At 40.0% G+C, this 22685-nt stretch overlaps 2 protein-coding genes across 3 annotated transcripts in view; one reads left to right on the top strand and one right to left on the bottom strand.

Moving 5' to 3' along the window:
* Positions 1-1946, bottom strand: part of dock1 (dedicator of cytokinesis 1) — a 156482-nt gene extending 154536 nt beyond the window's left edge. For both annotated transcript variants that reach the window (XM_029455855.1, XM_029455854.1), the window contains exon 1: positions 1742-1946. In XM_029455855.1, coding sequence (XP_029311715.1) covers positions 1742-1784 — 43 coding nt within the window. In that variant the 5' untranslated portion in view covers positions 1785-1946. The remainder of the gene's footprint in view (positions 1-1741) is intronic.
* Positions 1947-3597: 1651 nt separating this feature from the next.
* On the top strand, positions 3598-21445 carry c19h10orf90 (chromosome 19 C10orf90 homolog). Its single transcript, XM_029456959.1, has 12 exons — positions 3598-3708; positions 3932-4146; positions 4270-5043; positions 6365-6431; positions 9435-9526; positions 11358-12660; positions 14221-14373; positions 14654-14754; positions 15801-15972; positions 17262-17325; positions 17804-17894; positions 19643-21445. The coding sequence occupies exons 3-12, from the start codon at positions 4450-4452 to the stop codon at positions 19679-19681; spliced, it is 2676 nt and encodes an 891-aa protein (XP_029312819.1). The 5' UTR covers positions 3598-3708; positions 3932-4146; positions 4270-4449; the 3' UTR covers positions 19682-21445.
* Positions 21446-22685: the final 1240 nt, after the last annotated feature.

Raw genomic sequence — 22685 nt, forward strand, 5'->3', positions numbered from 1 at the left:
AGATTACTTTGATAAATCGACTAATCGTTAAAGTAATTTTCCATGCACAAAACGGCAGACAATGCTGTATTTAGTTTAAATATATAGATTACTTGCTTTTCTCTTTTATAATCATATTAAACTGAATATCTTTGGGTTTTGGACTGACAAAACAAGACACTTAAAAAGACATCACCTTGTACTTTAAGGAACTGTGATGGACATTTTTCACTATTTTCTGACATTTTATAGACCACTCGATTATTTTGAGAAAGTAATCGTTACTTGAGGCCCTAATGTAAAACATAGCCAACCATATATCTTCTCACGAAGAAAGTGACGACACTGGAAACAACAGAGCTCATATGGAAGCTGTAGGCCGAGATGACAATCTGAGCTTTGGTGTAACCTGCTGAACTCATCCATCAATCAGCATCCGCATCACTCATACAGCTGCAAGCCCTCTGTCCCACTAATGGACACAGCAACAACAACATAACAAAAAAGGACTCATTATGCATGTGGCAGGGTTACATTGCACACATTAATAATAAAAATCCATTGTCATGAAACCAAATTCTTGGTCATCATTTGTTACAGAGCTGACTGAACAGTACCAGGATGTTCCAGGAGATCCCCAGAAAAAATCAGGATTAGTTCCATTACACTATTATTTCAAGCACAGCACAGTGAGCGTGTGTAACCGTGTTATTCTATTCAACTTGTTTGCAACATACCATCTTTTAAAATCATTTCCGACTGCCTTGCCCTTCATCAAATTGGTTTACGAGGTTGTTTCGAAATTTCTTTTATACGTGATCCATCAATTCTCAACAAGAAATAAAAAATGAAAAAACACTCTTGATGACAAACAAGAGTGTTATCTGCGGTGTGAACAGCAATGCAAAATGTATTTAAACATTATGCCAAGAACAGACTTTGTGGTCCCTTGGGCCAACATTTAAACAAATGAAACCCTGTGGTTGGATGCAAATCTTTTTACATTAAGTACTTAAATAAATGGTTTGTCAGCGCCTGCAGAACAGTACAGTACTTAGTCATAGTGAACAAACATAAACTATAACTGTATTGTTTAAAGCTGACGTGATTAAAACATGAATAAATAGGTTATTATTAATACTCCTATCCGTTCTACAGTGGCACACAGAGCATAGTTGGTCTAATTCAACCCTTTAATATAACGTCAGTACACTTTCTGTGATGGTTTATGTTTGAGTGTTGTTAAATAATCCCCTACAGGAGAGAGTGGAAGCTAAACGGGACACTGTTCTCAGGCCAGGGTGCCTGGTTTCAAAGCATTCGAGGAAGTGACAATGAATACCCACACAACAAAGGCTTTGCCTGGGTAGAAAGACACAAACAAGCAACAAACTAAACACTTAAAAGTTCTGCGTAGCTTGTTACTAGCTAGTAAGTTTGTAGCGGAGGCCCCACAACACAGGAAACAAGCGATACAACTAGGCGCGCCTCTTAACAATTCCCAATCCACACACAGTCCTCTTCCTCACAATAGACACACATTCCTTGTTTTGCGTTTCATGCAAAACTAGCTGCCAAATTCCCGACACGTAACATTTGCATTCACACAGTTGAGGCAAATTTGACCGCATAAATCCCGCTTACACACGAGAAACAATACAGCCAGTCGCTTTCTAATCAAAATCCTTTTCCAAACTTGTGCAATCTGAGAGCAGAGAGCTAGGACGAGCTAGCGATGGAGCGTGCAAGTTTTCTTACGTACCAACACCATACTTTTCCTTTTTAGTGGGCACCCAGCGAGACATTCTCCGTGTCGAGGCTTCCCCGAGTTGTCGTGTAGACCTGTTAGAAAAGGTCCAGATGTGACCTCTTGTTATTTACGGGGACTTTTTTTCAGTTTTCTCTGAGCTTTGGGGAGACACTCCGAGCAGCCATTTTCCACCAGTGACAGGACGCTCCGCAAGGGGGAGGAAGGGAACACAACTTTTTCACATACAGTAGGAGTCCCGCTAAACTCCCACTGCTGTATACACTGAGGCGGAACATGCTACACGACGGAGGAAAAGTTTTATATCAATTATTAGTTGACTGTACGTTAATCTTTTAGGAGCATGTTATTATATATATATATATATATATATATATATATATATATATATATATATATATATATATATATATATATATATATATATATATATATGACGGTGGGGGAACTTCAAGAGCTTCACTTGGTTGTCAAGACAAATATATATATTTTTTAGTTGTTTTATTTTTTTATTTTTATATTTTTATTACAGTAATCTTTCTTAATCTTTATGCTACAGTGAGTAAAAAAAAAAATGTTTCTTTTTTTCATATTTACAAAAGCTACACAATACCCACATGAAAAGCTACACAATACCCACATGAAATGATTATATTATAATATGATGATACAAAAAATAAAATAATAAGATAAACACAGATATTTATGAGACAACATATGGATAAGTAAAAATTAGTAAAAAAGTAAAGAGCTTTTTGAATGTAGTGCATAAAGTATAATTTGCACATAAGTGCTTTTTATTTTCTATACATGCATAATATAACTGTTGGGTCAATAAAGTGTTGTCGTAAATTACAAACATACAGTTTCAAAGTATTTTAATCCAATTAAAAAAAAGTTATTACAGTATTCATAGATATGTTTCTGACAGCAATCTTTCCCCCTAAGTTGCTACCCCATGGTAAAACACACAGAGATTGTTCCTCTGATTAGCTCAACCACAGAATAAGAACTCATGCTGTCTTTGTCCCTTTCCTCTCTTCTTTGGCCTTAATGGTGAAGCTACAGGAGCCAAAGTGAGCCTGTTATTCTGAGCAGTGATGTGTTTAACTAATAAGAGTTATTCCTCAGAACTGCAGGTGCTAAATAAAAGACATCAGTGCGATGCACCTGGTGCATGCATTTGAATCCCCTCATCTTTATTCATCTTGTTTGCACAAATATTGCATCCTATGGTTACATCCCATCTTTTACAGAAGTCTCTCAAACGTTTGACCCCATGCCCTCCTTAGATCACTTTCTTCACTTGTCATGTTGGAATATTGCCAGCAGAGGGCGATACCGCTTTCCTGCTTATTCCCATAGCCAAGCACCTACTTCTTTTGAACCGCATCTGTCCTTACTCCATTAAGTTTTTGATTTGTTTTGATGTTATCTGCCAGGCAGAACAGACAAAAAGATGCAAATTGCTTTCAACCATTGCATATTCCTTTCTCAGCTTGATAAGGTGTCTTAAAGCAGGTCACATCAATTGATATTTGAGATATGTCTGCCTTATCTCTGTCTTTGCAACATGTTTGGAAAATGTTATACCACCAAGTGGGACTGAAGTTGCTTTGAAAAACATTTGGGGACTGATAGCCCACTGAGAAACACTGAAATTCATTAAACATCCAAGCAACTGCCAATTCTTTTTAGGAAGAAGTTGTATCTTTGAAGCTCTGTGTTTATCTGCCGTTAGATTAAAAAAACGGCCTCCTGCTAGAATATCTCTATCTTGTAAATACCCTTCACTCATTCATTGCGGGACATCACGTGGGTCACGGTTACTTATCCGAGAGTAGTCTGCAGTCAAATGTCACATGGCTTGAGGATATAATGTCTCATCATCAGCCACCAACCACGAGATCACAGGGAAGAGCAGAAACAGGGGGACTTCAACAAAGAGGATTTCTAAAGCAGTAAGTGACTCATGGAATAACATGTATAATCTGCTAATTAGTGATGCTCTATCATTTGTAAGGACGCCTGAATGTCAGGAAGTTTGATTCGCTCTTTTAAACATTGTGTCTGACTTGCATAAACCCAAAATTAGACGGTTTGATAATTATGTTCTTTGTTTTAATGGAGATACTGTTACTTCGAGCATTGCATCAACAAGTGTTGTTTCTTTCCCCCTTTCAGCCCGCCCACCCTTCTGCCTCTTTCCATCTCCCTCTCTGTATTGGATGTTCAGCCTTGTGCTCAGTAACTCCTTTGTTCGGCAAAGCATCCCTCACATTTCTACATGCCTTACTGGAGACAGTACTTACTAGCACCTAGTTTGTATCAAGACAGGGAGTGTTTACTTCCTTAACACCAAGGACTGAGGAGTTGGAAGTGAAAAACAGGATGGTTTGGTAAGTAATAGTATCAGCAGCACTGGTGTAATGAAAGAAGGGAGTTGTACTTGTACTTATAATCCAGAATCATTTGCACCTATTTATAATGCTTATCTGTATTCTGATACTTTCTCATAACAGATCTGTGACAACAATGACCTCCAGCATTCTTGTAGCTACTAATTCCTCGCAGTGCATTTCTGGCATACCTCATGGTAAGAGGTTCAGTTGAGCCAGCAGTCTGATTATTACCTCCACTGTAAAGGGCTTTTACTGTGGCCTGAAACTCGAGAGCTGTGAGTGGTTATCTGAGCTCCTAGGATGACACTGCGCATGCCAGCTGCTCACCTCCGAAGAGCTCCGAGCTGGAGGAAATCTGGAGATGAGTCACACTGGGAGAGCTTAATACCAGAGGGGGAGGCTTTGCCCCGTGTTTCTCGCCCCCCACGCGCACCTCGGCCCCAGAGTGCCATTGAAGGACGCCAGCTGGATGACTGGCTGGAGCACCTGCAGAGGATAGAGAGCGAACTTCTCAGAGCCCCAGTTCGTGATCAAGTTCCAGCTTTCAGTGATCGGACATCATCCATGCCTGCTCTCGACAAAGAGGCAAGCATACGTGCCTGGAGACAGCCAGGGATTCCCTCCTTCAGCAGGGGCTCATCTTCATGTGGGAGTCCCAGCCTGTGTGAGAGTTCTCTGGGCAGCCAGGAGTCCCTCCAAACTGGGTTTTGTTCTCCTCCAGAGCACAGAGGAAGCTGGGAGAGAGCTCAAATGATGCAGGCCCCAAGGAAGGAGCAGGCTCACCTCAGTAGTCTTGCGCCAGTCAAAATTGGGTGGCTGCCAATCCAAAGAAGAGTAATGATGGTTGCTGATGCTTGCAACCAAAACCAGTTGTTGGACCACTCTGCTGGACAGGTAAAATATATAACACCTAACAAGCCTCAAAAACAGACCCTAACCCTAACCGTTACGTTCTTTACCTTCTAAAAGTAAGCAACGCAGGTCATTTTGTCAGGCCTCCCTACTGTTATAGGAGATTTATATTTGAGCATTTAGAATTATTCTCTCAGAGAAACCTTATAAACATTAGTGTCTGTGCTATAGGGTATCAACCTTTTAAAACGGGCCTTTGCAAATACGCTGAACTGATTTAGCCTGGACTTGGCACTGACATCCTCTCAAGCTGTGTGACTGTGATTCTGACATGTTAGTGAGACAGCGTAAGCTCTGTAAGTCTGAAGGTAAAGCGCTGTGTAATGGAGGTGATGGTGCGCAGTGCCAGGCAAGGCCTAGATTCAAACACACAGAGTGCTACAAAGAGCCATTTGTAGTCAAGTCTCAGTTACCCAGGGAGAAGGCACTGCTCCGGCATCCTTTGAAAACAGCTTACTCTGCAGGAACTCCACGCATTCTGGAAAGGTTTACGACTCATTTGGAGCTGTGGCGGCAGAGATTGAGCTTTGTGCCCTGGGAGGATGCAAGTCAATGTACATAGAAAATTCAATGGGAGTACAGGCTATTACCCAGTGAACTGATAATATGACTTCAAAATTGATAAGTTGCTGTGCTGTAGCAGAGTTTCGACTGAACGGATTCACAAAGCACATCCCTTCCCCTGTGACTCTTCACTGAAAAGAGAATAGCCTATTATGTGAAGTCAGGGCTGAGACTTTGGGGGATTTTGACGACAGTAACTGAAATAAAAAAAGATAGTTTATGCTAAAAGGAATAGTTTGAAATTCTGGAGAAACTACACATTGCTTTCTTCGCCGGGAGGTAGATGAGAACATTGATTCCACTTACGGCTGCATGGGAAATATCAACTGCCGGTTAGCTTAGCATAGCACAAAGACTGAAAACAAGGGGAAACCTCTAACTAGCTAACTAGCTAGCTAGCTAGTTTTAATGATGGTTTAAACAAACAAGATACAAAGTGGTATTTAGAGAGTTTTAGAGGTATATGTTTTGGTACCTTTGGACAGAACCATGCTAGCTGTTTTCCACATTTTAAGTCTTTGTCAGAGGCTAAACTAACAGGCTTCTGGCGGTGGCGTTAGTCGTCATATTTGCCCTACAAACATGAGAGTGATATCGTATAATCGAACTATAAGCAAGAAAGCGATCAAGTTTTCACAAAATAAAATGTAATGTTTCAGATAACTGGATTATACTGATGCAAAGATACGTTTTGTAATCAAGTCTTCTAATGGGTCTTTTTTATTTATTTATTTTACAGTTGAAATTGAAACAAGCCATCACACCAACATTTCAGAAGAATCGAGCAACAGCCAACAGGCACCACGGTATGTAGGCTACTGTCATGACTCTTTTATTTGGGGACGGTGTGCCGGCGTTGAATCAAACCAGCAAACTTCTTAATTATCTCAAAGTATTTATTAAAGTGATATGGCAGCATAGAAAATACACCCAGCCATCATCATCATATCAGTTTCATCAGTCCACAGTCCACATTTAAATAGTTTATCTGTCTCCTGACTCCACCGAATAGTGTCATTCTAACATTTCGCAAAGTATTTATTTCCGGTCTCTAGGGCGTGGTTCTCTCCCATTGGTTGGCTGGGGGCCAGGTCCTATTGGCCCCTTTTTGGTGCATAGGCGTGTCCACGCCGCGTAGCGCTGATGTCATCCTTGGGTTCTTCGGACGCCCCCGAGAGGAGGGCGTTCCTATAGCATATTCACTCTAGGGATTCCTTTACCTGACTAATAAATACATTCAGTGCTTAATAATCTTTGGTGCAAAGTAAACAACTAGCTACAAGCGCATAATACTTATTTTCAGTGGTGCACTAATACATAAAATAATTGAGGTAAACAAATACATGTCAATACATTCAGAAGTTTATTATATCACACTACTGACATGTAACAGTTTACAATCACGTGTATAACAGCTGAATTTTCAGTTAAGTATAGTAGTTCCCAAATTCCCAATGTACCCCAAGTACGTGCATATATTCACAGACACACACACACACACACACACACACACACACACACACACACACACACACACACACACACACACACACACACGTGTGTGGACAGACAGAGCGAGCTATAGAGCTGCTGGTCACAGCTAAAAGCTTCAAGCAATATGTAAAACCAAAGTAACAAAGTAAGTCTCTTGTGCAACTGAAAATTCCCTGAAACACACAATGGTTCAGTTTCAACTGATGTTTTGGTGCCTGATCAGTACAAGAACAAATATGGCCACGGGGTAACTGCAGGGGCTGGGTTAGCTAGAGGGAGAACAAAAGCTTATTTCAGGGCTGACTAGCCACACAGTTTACCTGCCTCTAATCAGCTCCTTGCAGCAATGTTGCCCCTGTCCTCTTTCAAACGCTCCTCTCTGACTGACTGTATGAACACTTTAAACAACCTTCCCCCCACTAAAACAAAGTACATTTTAAGTACAATGTACCCACTGTTGTTCCACGGTCTCCTGGCAGGATTGCGGGTAAAGGAAAGGCGCTATTAGGTGAGGAAAGCGAAGGAGAGGGAGGCGGGAGCAGGCTGAAAGATAAGGACAGATGTAGACTGATTGGAGAAGGAGCCCTGTTAATCTTTGAACATGGCAGCCCCACACTCGCTGGGTTTGATCTGAGGTTTGATCTTTCAGCCCTGTCCTTGTTTATACCGAGATTATCCTGGCAAGGCTCGGGCTGCTTGCAGAATTCAAAGCAATCCATCCATGGCAGCATGGATCTCTGATAGAAAGTGAAGGTGTTTTAAGTACCATGGATCTTATTAACGTCACATAAGCGACAAGGTCTAAGCTTCATGCACACATTCATATGATGAAACGTATAATCATGCCATGTTAGACGTACGGAAATATATATATAGCATATAAGCTCGTTAGCTTCTGTTTAACCGTCACATGTCAAAGAATAATTTAAGAAAGAACGACTTGTGGATTTACATTTGACACACAATATTTCCAGTGATGCTAAGTGATAAATTATAAATATCTTAATAGTCAATCAAATGGGCAATAAATATTCACATTTTCAGTTACCTCACAGTAAATAATAATGCTATGCAGGTGCACGCACGCTACAAATGTGTCACGGCTGAAATCGCAGCAATCAGTTGAAGAAAGATGATCAACAAGAAGCAAGAATCTGTATGCGGGACTGCATCCAAATGTGTCTTGTTTTCGATGCCGGTTGCTTTTGCTCAGCTGTCGGTACATTTAAATCCACGATTCCACATCCGAAACCAAATGAAATTCTGCAATTACTCCAACGAGAACTGACTGGGTTACACTCCAGCTAGCAAATTATCCCACTACTCTCTCGCTCTTTCTCGCTCTCTTTCTGGTTGTTGCTGACAACCCTTGCAGAATCAGACTCAATGTCTCATTGCAGAAACTCAGTGCCTTCTTCCTCCACAAAAGTCCCATTTAACAAAATGCCTGATGTTAATGAGCAAATGATTATAACATTGGATCTTGTGCTCTAATTCCAGAAAGGCTGGCCACTTCCCACCCTGCACACACGTACTATTTAGATAAAACTAAATGGGGATGAGGAATAAATTGGGAGGGTGAGGACATCAGAGGGTGTTTGCCATATGGTCTTGCTTCTTTATTTTCCTCCGGGATATTAAGCTGCTGTTGATTCAGAAGAAATGGTCATTTGAGCCGCGAGGTAATGAGAGAAGCTCTTTCAGGGCGGCCACAAGTTGATGTGGGGCCCTGTATAGAGACATATGATGGCAGCAGGTGGAACAATGTACACCTCTAAAGATACAATTATGTGGGTTTCTTTTCAGGTGTAATCACATTTGCAAAGTGGTGCAATTTTCACCTTGTCTCTTGTTTTCTCTCTTATATGAGAAACGGATTATCCACACATCGTTCGAGGGTTATCCCAAAGTGAGAGCCAGTCGCCATGGTAACAGCAGCAGGTGGAAATGCAGCCAGGCAGGCAGGCAGACGGGGGTAGGGGGGGGTGGGGGGGGAGGGTGGCAGTAGAGTATCAGTCAGAGCTGAGAGGCAGACCAGTCAAGTCGCCACGTCTCTTGAGGATGCAGAGAAGTGGCTCAGGGGTGGTGCTAGAATCACCTTACTGTGCAAATGTCAATAATTGACAGTGTCAACATTGACACACAGTCAGAGGAACGCCTGAGTCGTGTGTGTGTGTGTGTGTGTGTGTGTGTGTGTGTGTGTGTGTGTGTGTGTGTGTGTGTGTGTGTGTGTGTGTGTGTGTGAAAGAGAAAGAAAGAGAGCATGTCTTGTGGGGAATGTGAAAGTGGATCATTTGTTTTGCCTTTATACATAGATGAAGAGGTGGAGAGGAGTCACACTAGTCCAAGTGCTTTGGGTGTGAAGACGTGGCCAACTCCTGATCAAGACTCTCCCAATATTAAACAGGTAACTCGTAACACCTCTGGTATGATTGTTCTTCACTTTTTCTTAACATTGAGTTCAGGAGACGATTTAAACCAATGGGGCTGTGTGTGTTGGGGAGTGCGTAGTATGTCTGCCTGGACACTGAGGTGACATTCAGTTTTCTAATCCTAATGTTATGCTTATTTCTACGCTTTCTGATGCTGAGGCCAGTACCTCCCATTTAAAAACAAAAATACTTTATTGCAGGAGTGTGGGAGTTAGCATAAATGTACATTAGCTTACATTCAATGTTGTTCAGACTTATAGCATTCCTACAATGTTTATATATTTTTAAATGAAAATATCATAATAATAATAATAATAATAATAATAATAATAATAATAATAATAATAATAATAATAGTAGTAAAGCAGAGAGAATAAAAAATAAAGATACAAAGAAGATAATAACAATAAGAATAAAAAGAAGGAACATATTTAGAAATAAAAACTCTGACTATGATAAATGTTGTGTTTTAATGTCTCCCTTAACAACACTGTGTTGAAATGCTCTCCTGCGAAGAAAACAATGCTCATACATAGAATAAAATAAAGTTTTTATTTTTCATTAAATCAGTTTGGTTTACTTAATTTAATTTCAATTCCCTTGCCTCCTGAACATCCAGACTCCTACACATTCTGCTCCCTCATTTATGCCACAAGAGTCTCATTTACATGAAGAAATGCCAGTAAATAATCACTTATGTTGAGAGCCCTCCCTTTAAAAGCTGAGGGAAATTACACTTATTTATGATAGAGCATTTCATGGGTTCAAAGATTAATACATTTTTCATATTGTGTAACTTCAGTTTAGAAAACAATATTAAATATATACCCTATGGAAGTTAAAAGAACGGCTTCACAAATCAGAGAGAATATAGCAGGTCAACGCTTTGATGCTTCATCGGAATGCAGATCGCTGAAATGAAAGGAAAAAAAAGGAAATTACTTCTGATCTCCACAAAGCCGACTGGCTGATGGCAGACTTTTTTTGCTTTATGGACCTTATCAGCACAGATGTCAGTGTCTGTGAACTGCTGCCCGCTGCAGCATTTATCTAAAGCAAAACCAACATTTTGTACAGATGACAGTGTCTAATGTTTGCTCTATACAAGATTTAACTGGTCTGTCTGCAACCTTAATCACTCTGTCATAATCTCAAGTTATTTAACCAGTGGATTTCTGTATATTTGATCATAATATGAGAGATGTTGATAGCCACGAGGTGTAGCTTTCTCAAACAGAATTACAAATGGCTAAATCACATACTTTCTTTAGAAATTAGGTTTATGTAATAATACTACATTAGGGATCAGCGCGGTATGTTACATCAGGGACATATCAACATTTCTCTATCCTTTTAAACACCGTCAGAATCCTCCGACCCGAGGACCAAAATATGTGCTGTTTTTTTGCTTTTCCATGTCTTTTGAGTATAGAGTGTCATTGTGCTTCTGTGAGGGATAAGTCACGCTGTGTGCTGGCTTTGCCTCACTGTGTCAAGCATGGGGAGAGTCATCTGACTAAAGAACAAACAGCAAAGCCCTGAAGAAAGACAAAACAGCTGACCTGCTGTTGAAATGTAGTATCAGAGACATGTCATGTTGTCAATATCTCGTGCTCCATTTTCTGTATTTGCCACACATGAGCTCAAATGAGCCAGATGAGCGTACAACGTATGTTTCAGTGTGTTGATTGATGACAAAAAAACATTTAGCAGGAAACATTAGCAACAACAGAAGGGTGGGATGGAGTTTCCATGCATAATTAAGGATCTTTATAACATAGAATCTCTTTTATCCACACGCTGTAGGTGCCAGAAAAACGAAGCTTTCCTGTTGACGAAGGGGACAGACCTGTAGGCTGGCAAGCTCTGAGGAGAGGCTGGACTACCAACAGGGTGTCGGCTTTGACTGGAGGCAGTCAGTCCGGCGAGCTCTCCACAGGGACCAGCTCAGACACCAACAGGAAGTTCCCTCTGATGAAAACAACCAGCATAGACCCCCTCAAGCATACTCCTCTGCATCGAAACACTTTTGCAGATCCATGCAAACCACACGCTCTGCTGCAAGGGACAAGCAGCACCGATACAAACAAGTCATACGCGCCTCTGTATAGGACAGGCAGTGTTCAGCCTATAAGGGCAACAGCACCGCTGTGTCAAACAAGCAGTAGCTCACAGCCTTTACAGACAAACTCCACTGTGACGACACTCATCCCTCAGAACAAAGCCGCCTTCTCCTCCATCACCATCTCCTCCAGGAAAGTGAGCAGATCGGCCAGTTTGCCTGGCTGCAACCATCCCAGTCAATCCCCTTCTCCGCCACTAGCCCACCAATTCATGGACCCAAACTCCAGGCATGTCACAGTGCAGAGGAAGGCCACTATAGTCAAAGTGACAGAGCAAAGGATGATGTCCAGCCCCGTCCAGAGCACAAATAGAACGGGGACTCCACCGACTAGCCACGCTTTAGACACAGTGGTGCACAGAAGAAAGGCTACCATCATCAAAGTGACAGAGCACAGAGAGAGCTACAGTCCGGCCAAGACAGGGGCTGGGACGAGACACCCCGAGTACAGACACAGCTACACAGAGGGAGTGTACAAAGAAAACAGCACGTGGAGTCAGGGGAACCACTCACAACACAATGCAGCACCTTCATATCTACATGTGGATTCCACAAACTGCGCTGTAGCACCAAATACATCCACCTTAGATGCAGAGAACAGTGAAACACTACACAGATCCACGCTGAGACTTTTTGTGAGCAACCCCCCCGCTATAGCAGCTCCCTCAGAGGTTTCCCCGAGGGCTGTTGGACAGAGATCGAACAGGCCGAGCAGGCCACTGAGCTGCTACGGCAATATGTTTGAACACACTGAGCCAAGCAAGGAGATTGTGACACAATCACCTGCCAGGAAATGGAACTTTGGGCTTCAGCAAGAGACCAATATCAACCCTGTGAACTCTGACAGCACGAACAGCCGCCGAACAGCGGCGAAAGAAGCAAGTCAGCTCGTGGCAGACACACCAAATGGAGGCCAGAAAGAAACATGGCCCCCAGAGAATAGAGAGAGGAGAGCGTCCCCCAGTCTAACTCTCATCAAGGACCCGGGTAAGTTTCTCTGTCCCACTCTGACAGTCTTCCTGTCAGTACACAGGTTCCCTTTGTCTCTGATCTCCATTTTCAAAGCATGGCGATGTCTAAATATACACTTCCTTTGTGTCGCTTGTTTGTTCGAGCTTGAAGTTGTTACAGAGACCGCAGCGCTCTGGGGCCGAACTCTCAGGTTTGATATTGTCTTTCAGCTGATGTCTTATTGATAGGCGTTATGAGATTGTATTCAGATTATTCTTTTATCTGCCGCCTTGAGTGCAATTGACACATATCTGCGGCGATGTCAAATAGCATTGCCTCGACGCAGAGGCCCATCGGCACCTACAGGCGCTTTCTCATTTTCACCTTCTTTCATTTTGCACACGCATCTCTTTTGAATGTATAATATATTCTGGTCCCACTTTTCACTGACAGCACAGGGGAGGAGGAGAAATCACAAGCTGCTAAACATGGTGGAAATAATGTATTAGGATGTGTTAGAATCAAGTTTGGCATCTAGATCCTGCAACGTACGGTAGATATTACAGTTAGGTGTGTTTCTTTGTAGTGATAATGTTCTACTAATGTAAGTGAAACTCTGTTCACACAGTCACATTTGGGGTCAACATACAGTCTCTTTCTTTAGGTTTTTATTAATGGGTTGAAGCTTGGTTTTTGGTTATGGTTTGATTAAGGAAAGCGAGGTTAAGCTTAATGAGTTGTGTTCAAACATTTTTGTAAATAGACTTATTTGCTTTCTTACCGAGAATTTTGCAGAGAAGGTCAATACTTCTGGTATCGATCTTCTCATCTTACTCTTGGCAAGAAAATTAATAAATGTATTACCCAAAATGTCAAACTTGATGTCTTTAAAGTCAAGTTTTAAGTAAGTAGTCATTGATTTCAATGCTTTAGCTAAACAACCAAATGTGGGGCCATGCAAGGCCTGGATGTTGCTCTCGTGTTTATCTTTTTATCGTGTTTAGATTATAACATTTTTTTTGATGTCCCAAGTCCTCATTTTTGTGACTTAAGTCTGATTCAAGTCCAAATTTTGAGTCAACAGTTCTGATTGGATGTAAGTTAGTACAATATCCTCATTTTATTGTATGTAAAGTGAAAACATTTTGTATGTAAAATGAAAACATTTTGTATGTAAAATGAAAACATTTTGTATGTAAAATGAAAACATTTTGTATGTAAAATGAAAACATTTTGTATGTAAAATGGCCAAACCTCTCAGCTCAAGCTGTTGTTTAGAAACGATGAATATTCAGGTGAATTACTAATATGAGAAGGGAGTTTTCTGCTGAGTGTGTTTCTTCGTTCACAGTGTCTTTTCTCTGAATGAAAATATTAATTATTCCTTAATCACATTCATTAAAAAGGTAGTCTATTAATTACAGAGGCCTGAGGCAACATCATTTAAATTTAACGTTTGAATCGATCAACCTCCAAATGAGGCAAGGCTTTATGAAATAGCGTTACAATCTGCCCACGGTGCTCGGCAGCCAAATGGCAGTCGGTGTCGCAGTTTCACCGTCCCTTCACTTACATCAAAGTCCTCTTGCGTTTCAGATCCCCACTTACATCAGTCTCAAGAGGAAGTGCTTGCCCTCAATGCAGCTGCCATCATAGCAAACATCAAACTTCAAAGACAACTTAGTAAGAAGAAAACACCAAGTGGTCAATGTGAGAAGGAGGCCGCTGCATCACCCCAGGGAAATACAGGTATTATTACTTTCCTCTTCCCCTTCATATGTAATGGGAAGTTGTCACCTTATAAAACATTGATCTTTGTCACAATTAACTGACAATGTTTTAAGCTCAGCACTTTGTTTTCAGAGCTACATCTTTGATTGAATTAGTAACAGATCTGGTGAAATTCTTTGTCTACTTGATTCACACGAAGAAGTGATATGTCATGGACTATTTGTTCATCGTTTCCATGTGAAGCCGAGGCAGGTGTAAATAAAATGCAAACTGTTTTTCTCTGCCTTGGTTTTGACAGATGAGGGGAAATGTATGAAGCCTCATCCAGATCAGGGAACAATCCAGCGCCACAACCAGAGTCCTGACCCTGAAAGGTCACCTCAAACTATTTCTCTCCAGGTGAGGTCAGATGCATTTTTTAACCAATAAAACAATAAAATCAAAGGTAATAAAATAAAATAAAATAAAATAAAATAAAATAAAATAAAATAAAATAAAATAAAATAAATAAATAAATAAATAAATAAAATGAAATAAATAAAATAAAATAATAAATAATACATAATAAAATGTAATTAGTTTTAATTTGAGTTTATTTAAAAAATAAATAAAATAAAATGTATAAAATTAATAATAAAAATAAAATCAAGTCATTCTTCCGACTTTGGTGTGTTCATGCGCTTTAAGTTGTAATGTGGAAATAACATAACATAAACAGTGAAGATTCATGTTGCTATCCAAGTGTTTTTGTCCCAGTACATTCCCTACAACCACTAAAATATCGCTTTACCTGATTTTTTTAATCAATGTTAATGCTAATAATTAACTTTGCTAACTAATCTAGGTCACTCTACGTTGACAGCAACTAACAGTTACACCCTACCATAACGTATTACAAATGACGTGTGTGCAAAAATTGGTATTTGCAATACGTGAATTAATAAAAAAGTTTCTTACCATCAACCCAACATTTCTAATCTCATCTGCAATGTTTCTGGTTTTTATGACATCAGCTCTGCAATTCGTACCACACTTTCCAAGTTGTTGTTCCGACTTAAGTTTACTTGTTGTTGTTCCGACTTAAGGGCGTAAGGTGAACATAGGTGAAAACCTGTGTAACCAAAAAGTGATGCTCCTTACCTGAATTGTGTTGAAAAAATTAACTTATTTAGCAGAAATTCCTTTTTTGTTTTTAAATCCGTATGTTGTTAATTATCTGACCCCTCAGGTTTATCTTAACCCCCTTTGGGGATTTCGAACCCCAAAGCTGGCAACCTCTGAAGTACACTTCAGAGTCAGTGAAAAAGGATTGACACATCTTTACTGGCTTACATTGGAGTTTTCCATGGGGATGTCCCAGAGTTATATTGTAGGAGGAGTTACAAATGGGAAGTTGGGCTTAAGTGTTTTGTCAAGAAGAGTAATATGTTTCTGTTTTTTTGCAGAACGCGCTGCAGAAGTCTAGACCAGACTTCATCAGTCGGTCCCAGCGCAGACTGCGAGAGCTGGAACGAAGGGCGCAGGAGAGGAGGGATCTGGCGCCTTCGGTAGAACCACGGTCGGATTCTGCTGTCAGGCAGACGAGAGCCCACAGTGCCCGGTGCACCTCTCGGAACGGTACTGTGCCAACAGCCACCCTCACACCTCTCTCATCCAGGACACTGCCTATTGTCCTATTGCAGCTGCAGTGGCTGTTTGCCACATCATAATCACACACATACAGGCACAGAACAAAGAGCCGCAGGCGTAGTTTTCAGCCAATATGTGTTGTTTTCCAAGGTTCACAGCTATATGTATATGTATGGATTGAAGTTTCTGATTGGTAACATTTTGCTCAATTATTCATAATAATCACATATCTTTTGCTTGAAGGGTTGATAAATCCACTAAAATCCTCTACTGAAACCCAAAATAATGAGTTAGCGGTAGATTTAGACAGAGTGAACTACTTAATGACAAATCAAGATGCTATTAAGTACAGGAATTAATTTAGAGATAATGCAAAGACAATGAAGAAAAGGATAAAGAAAATAATGTATTATATATTGGATGGATCACATAACAGGCCAGAACCTGGAATGCATTAAAATGACATTTTCATCCTGATACATCATCTAAACTATTTGAAGGCCAACTATAAGAGAGAGAGAGAGAGAGAGAGAGAGAGAGAGAGAGAGAGAGAGAGAGAGAGAGAGAGAGAGAGAGAGAGAGAGAGAGAGAGAGAGAGAGAGAGAGAGAGAGAGAGAGAGAGACTAAATACAATAAAAGGCACTCGAAGTAAGATTTTAAACAAATGTCTTTATTGCATATATATATATATGCAAGTGCTCCTCTATTAAATAACAAGGTTCAGAGTGATTGGATTTCACCTAAAATATTTCCATGACCTTCAAATGTCATTAAGCTTTCGACGCAGTGTTCAGTCTGATTAGATTTCTGTTCAGATTGCCAGGCTTCACAGTAAACAATAAAGAATTGAAAGATTTGTGACAGTGATTTTGTAGCTCTCTCTGCCCTCTACTGGCCGTAACAAAACAAAACACCAAATGGGTTCAATGACAGCTGTGGAAGTGGGAGATTTAAAAATCACACTTGTCATCAGTGTTCATGTATACATGTTTATGGGAACTCCCAGTTCTCGCATGATGAAATGACACTTTGTAGAACATCTTGAGAAGGTGGACTTCATGTCCTTATTCTAAATAATCTTATTTGTTCTTTTGGCAGATTCCAATATGATCCCTTTTTTTTTTTTGTAAGACAGGAGGCTTTCAGTCTCTTTAAACACCAGGAAAAGCTAGAGTGATTTACTGCCATGCTTTTACGCCTTCAACTCAATCAGCTTTGTGTGTGTGTGTGTGTGTGTGTGTGTGTGTGTGTGTACATGTTCCTGTTCCTGTTTCCAGATAACCTTTTCAAACCCAGAGATAGAGCCATTACTGGGAGAGAGATGCAGCTGAGATCTAAGCGGTGAGTTCCATCTCAGTCTCTACACCTCGGCACAATGTCAGACGCTCCGTCTTTGTAGGCAGATGTATCCTTATCTTTTGTATTGCTTTCACGTGTGAAGGAAGGCAGAGCCGGTATCGATGACATCTCCATACAAAATATGCTGCTTTTGTTCCCCTGCCAAGACTTTTGCTCTACTTACATTTTTTTTTCTTTCTCCCTTCCTTGCCTCACTTGTCTGTTGTGCTTCCTGGTCGATCCACCTTTTGATTAGAACGAGATTTTAGATTACGGTTTATGCAGAATATAGTTTGTGGTGGTGTATGAAAAGTGAATGACTGTATATCACCATTAGATAATATTTAAATGTATTGTTTTAGGATAATAGATACTTTTTTGCTACTATGTTTTAGAAATCAACCCTAAACTGACACTTTTTTCTTTACTAGCGACTTTCATAAAAGACACAAAATGACACAAAATGATCATTTTGTTACAGAACGCATGCCGACGTAAAGAGAAAAAAAGAGGAAGAGAAGAAGAGGGAGGTGTGTTTGAGCAACAGACAGCGAGTTGAACTTTTCAAAAAGGTAATCTCTATACTCATTAAACTTCACTCACCTGCAGTCAAACATCTTTTAAAAACCACCTCATTGTATTTGTAATTATTGTGAACATGCCAAATCAGTCTGAATTTAGGTTATTTGAGTTCAGAATAATAATACATTTGATGGAATGGTGCAGCCATAAAAAAAACAAGAGCTGGAGCAACCTGTTACAAAAAGCAGTCAATTTACATAATATACAGAGAGTGTGGAATACAATGATTTACCTATATGTAAGAAAGAAAAAAATGGTTATTATATGGAATATATTAATATATATTAAGGGGTTAAATAAAACAAGATGAACTTAAATTTGTGATTCTTATGTTCCAGAGGTCATCTTTAATATTCAAGCCTCAGGCCTGCCGAATCTGATCTCCCTTAAATTATTATAAATAAATATGTATGCAGAAATGATGCACTGAATCACCAAAGCCACAGTGTTGAACAGAACATTAATTGTGCATATGACCCACAGGCTATTAAGGAGAGGATCACACAACTTTCCCCCTAAAAGCTTAATTAAACCTGACAAAAGGTGAAACATCTCTCAGTGATGACCAACGATGGCTTTTCTTCTCTCTTCACAGCAGTGCAAGCTGTTGAAAATAATGGCTTTAAATGGCCTTCCAAGTCCATCATGGTTACCTGAAAAGACTGAGTGGAACACACAAGGTCAAAGGACATTTATAACCTTAGAACCACAAAAACAAGGTGGTGGATGGGACGTATTTCTGGATATTTTTCTGTTGAGCCAGACCAATTTGCCTTGTACACTGAATTTTTTTTTTACTATCATTGTACTGCGATTAATTAATTATTGAATCAATTCATTTCTTTCAGTATTAGATCACTGCCACTCCCTTTTTAATGAAATCTCTCAAGATCTGATTATTATAATTGTAGGGTTGCAGGATTGTTGTATTGTGTACACTCCTTACTTTCTGTAACTGATGATGGAAAAAATATCAAAGACATGATAAGGATGCAACAACGACGTAAATGGCAGATCTGCTTATTTCTGAAAGGAGAATATTCAAACTTTTGATGGATTTCTTGCTGACCTTGCCTTTTCTTTCAGAACAATTAGTTTATTATTCCACAAGAGGTCACTGCTGCCAAACCTTTGCAGCTTTCTTGCACTGCTCCTAGTACTTTGATTAGAAAAACTGATCTTTAAAATAAATAGCTTCAGATGCATTTTCTGCACGTGAAATGAGAGTTATAACTTTTTTTTTTATTGCACGATTAATAATTATCATCCTAGGTGGAGTTTAAATTAGCTGGAGGAATTGTAGTCGCTCTCTTTTTACGCTGCACACACTCTTTCTCTCATTACGGAGAAAAACTGTGAACAGTGTCATTGTGCTGAGTGTATGAGGCCTGTGTTCCTCCTGAAACAAAAGGCCCTTCAGTAGCAGGGACAGCTACAGTGCAGTGCCACCATTCAGTCGAGCTGCAGGCAGCGTGGGTGCCCACATACAGCTGCTCCACCCACACTGCTGCTGTGGCAGATAACACGGGGAACAGGGGCGATGCCCGAGATCAAGCAAGGAGCTGGAAACCTGAACGTGTGGGTGAGAGGACGGCGGGGATGAGGCTTCACTGGAAAAGAATGTGTGTGTGTATGCCTAAAAACAAAAAGGCCACATGGGTTTTGTGAGGACTAGACTGGTGATCTATAGCAAACAAGTGTTTTAGTAATCAGATTTTTTTTGTTTTTCTTATTGCAGAAACTATTGGATCAGATTCTTCAAAGGAGCAGCAGCTGAACGTCGATGAAGATGATGACATGACCGTAGCGTTGCATAGCAGACTGATGAAGTGAACTTTGCCCTTTGACAGTGCTGAATATGAGTTCAGGTCATGATATACCTTGAGCTGTCCTTTTAGCCCTCATTTGTTTCTCTCATATATCACCATTACTTATTATTCAAGTTACAGAGCTTAACATCTGCTTTTTCTAAAAGATAAATCCATGGCACTCTTTCAAAAGCCCAGAAGGTCATTTAACATCGCTTACTGTACCGCTGTTTTAAAGGCTTTTCCAGAAACCTTCAAAGACTCTTCTTCCCATCTGGATAAAAAAAGAAAATATTCTGATGCACAATAATAAAAAAAGATATACTTTTAAACGGTTTCCCTTATTGCAACACTGTATTTCCTCATCCAACAAAAATACCTGCAACCTTTTTTTTGTTAATGTGTTCTACAAATTCAGTAAGGAGATAATTATGTATATTAAAATACAGATACAGAAACGGATGAGCAGTTTAGGACAGGGTACATTTATATTCAGCATGTATTTGATGCACTAGGACAGAAGAGTGCTTAAGGATTCTGGAAATACCTTGAAAACAGCGCTAAGTGTTGTTAAATGACCTTCTGCGTGTTTTGAAAGGTTGCCATAGATCTGTCTATTGAGAAAAACAGATGCCTTTTCTCTACGCCTCAGCTGTTCTAGCTGCCCTTGTGGTGTGCGATTACAAATAAAGATGGCCAAAACGAACGTATGAAATCATGTCTCGACATTCTGCTTTTGGTTAAATATCACATTGAGCCACAGACTTGATCCCCTTTTTGATGTAACGTACAAACCAGTAATGTCTGCTGTTTATCGGCGTTATCTTGTTTTCACTTGATTGCAAAGTGCCTTTCTTTCCAGCATACTTCATGTAATGGGATGCAGAGTAAGCTTGATAAAGCACTGATGTCCTCACACAGCCGCTTTTCACATGATCCCATGTGATGTGGAGCAGTGATCAGAAATATTCATTATGCTTCTTCAACCGTCATCCTCATTATACAACCAACGTGAAGCCCGAAGTGGGCTTTGCCATCAGTTCAGTGCCAGCTATTAACTGTAAGAAGAAGGAATGTGACCTCTTCTCACTGGAAATGCCCCGTTAATGGACACAGCCTTGGTTTGAATGGAGCTTTTGTCCCCGTCTTTGTCTCATGACGGACCGGGACGTGCCATGGTGCAGATTTAATATTTGTGTGATCCAAAGTGATAGTGCTCTCAAAGTGATGGAGCTAGGCATAAATCAAAAGTGAGATGTGTGAATATTAATTTTTTTGAAATAGCAGACAACAGAGCACAAACTCTTCATTATTCTTAATTGTTTTTTTACTCATTAGCCTTCAAGTCAGAGTTCCTTCATAGTCCAGCTGTTTCATCCATCTAAATTTGCACTCGTGTCTTGGAGGAGACAGATGATCACTACTGACTGTTTGTGAACCTTATTTCATGTCAGTGCACATGCACGTGTGGGTGTATTTGGACAATAGGAGATCATTAATAACAACACTCATGGTTTATAATTGCTTCTGTCTTTCTAAAATGAGTAATTTTAGACTACAAAGTAGAATAAGACAGCTATGAACCATGTCTGCTGCTTGAAGAAGCTTATTAACTGAGTGTTGTTTTCTCTATTCAATGTCCTTATTCTATGTTTCAATTGAATTATATGTATTTTATATTTGAGTCGCGTTTAATTTTCTTCCAAACGTGACTATAAAATGTTTGTCTTTAAGCATCGGTGAGAAGCTGTGCTTTCTTTTCCAAACTGTATCGACATAACTGAGGTTAGATGGAATAATTTCCATGGAGTGGGGATTTACTATTGAGTATTATCTGTCTCCGCACACTTACAGAAAGTCCTATTTTACTGCCTGCTCCTCTCTGTCTGTTATCTTCCTTCAAGCTTCCTGGTTCTTAAAAAGAGCAAAAGATCAGCTCTTTGTAACAGCCTATAGCTGAATGTGGAGTTCCAGTGAAATCAGCATGCAGGGAAATACTCCTCAGTAGCCTTTTATTTCCATTCATATTTGACCCTGAAAGAAGAGTTTTGAGAAATTGAGGTTTCTCAGCATCATGACACTACGTTCCCCCCCTATAGTTCCAATTTCAAATGGTGAAATGCAACAATTGGATGTGCTGTTGTGACTTTAGCTTAAATCTTCATGCTGGTAGCATACTACACCTGAAAGCAGCACATTAATTTTCTCCTGTTGGGGGGAGAAAAAGCTTTCAGGAACCCAGTCTGCATGTGGACACCTGCCTGTTTTCTGTCTGCTTTCCTTCCTGAAGTTGATGACCATGTGGTGCAGTGTAGAGTGCACACAGTGAAGTGCATTGAGCTGAGCCATAGTGTTTGAATGGACCATGTCCATATGTATGTAGGTCCAATCATTTAGTGCGTTTCAGTGCCTTGAGAACAAGTTGAGTAGCTGTTTACTTGAGTGTCTTAAACTTTATTCAGATATCTTAAAAATGTTAATGTAATCAAAGTTATGCCACTTTTTGGTGTCTGTTCTGTACAAAGAGAGCAGACAGAAAACAGGATTTGCAAGTCTGCATTTTTCGTGGCTACTGAATAACAAAATGTATGCATAATAATAACATCTGCGAGTACGGGACGTGTAGGCTATATTAATGTATATACAGTGGACTGCTACAGTATGTGTGGGACTATCGAGCAGGTTGGGTCAAGTTAAGCAACGGATAACAAGAGAGAGGCCGGAAATTAAGTGGTTTTGCCTTCAAACTAAAATGCTAGTTTCACGCACACGTCTTGTGTCCTGCACCTTACAAGTGACTCAATGTCCACTTACTAGCTTTTTTTGGTGGTGTTACAATGAACAATTTCAATGCCTGTTTTGTCTGACCATTATTCATAAACATTGCCTACCCTGTTCAAATGTTCAATTTGCAATGATAAGAAACAAATAACAACAGCAAATCAACACATTTTAAGGAAATAAAACGTTCAG

This window comes from Cottoperca gobio, chromosome 19, assembly GCF_900634415.1.
Source record: "Cottoperca gobio chromosome 19, fCotGob3.1, whole genome shotgun sequence".
Lineage (NCBI taxonomy): Eukaryota > Metazoa > Chordata > Actinopteri > Perciformes > Bovichtidae > Cottoperca > Cottoperca gobio.

Coding starts and splice junctions, on each gene's coding strand:
- c19h10orf90 (XM_029456959.1), top strand. CDS start 4,450: ATGACACTGCGCATGCCAGCTGCTCACCTCCGAAGAGCTCCGAGCTGG. Junction 5,044..6,364: donor TGGACCACTCTGCTGGACAG/GTAAAATATATA, acceptor TTTATTTTACAG/TTGAAATTGAAACAAGCCAT. Junction 6,432..9,434: donor AACAGCCAACAGGCACCACG/GTATGTAGGCTA, acceptor CTTTATACATAG/ATGAAGAGGTGGAGAGGAGT.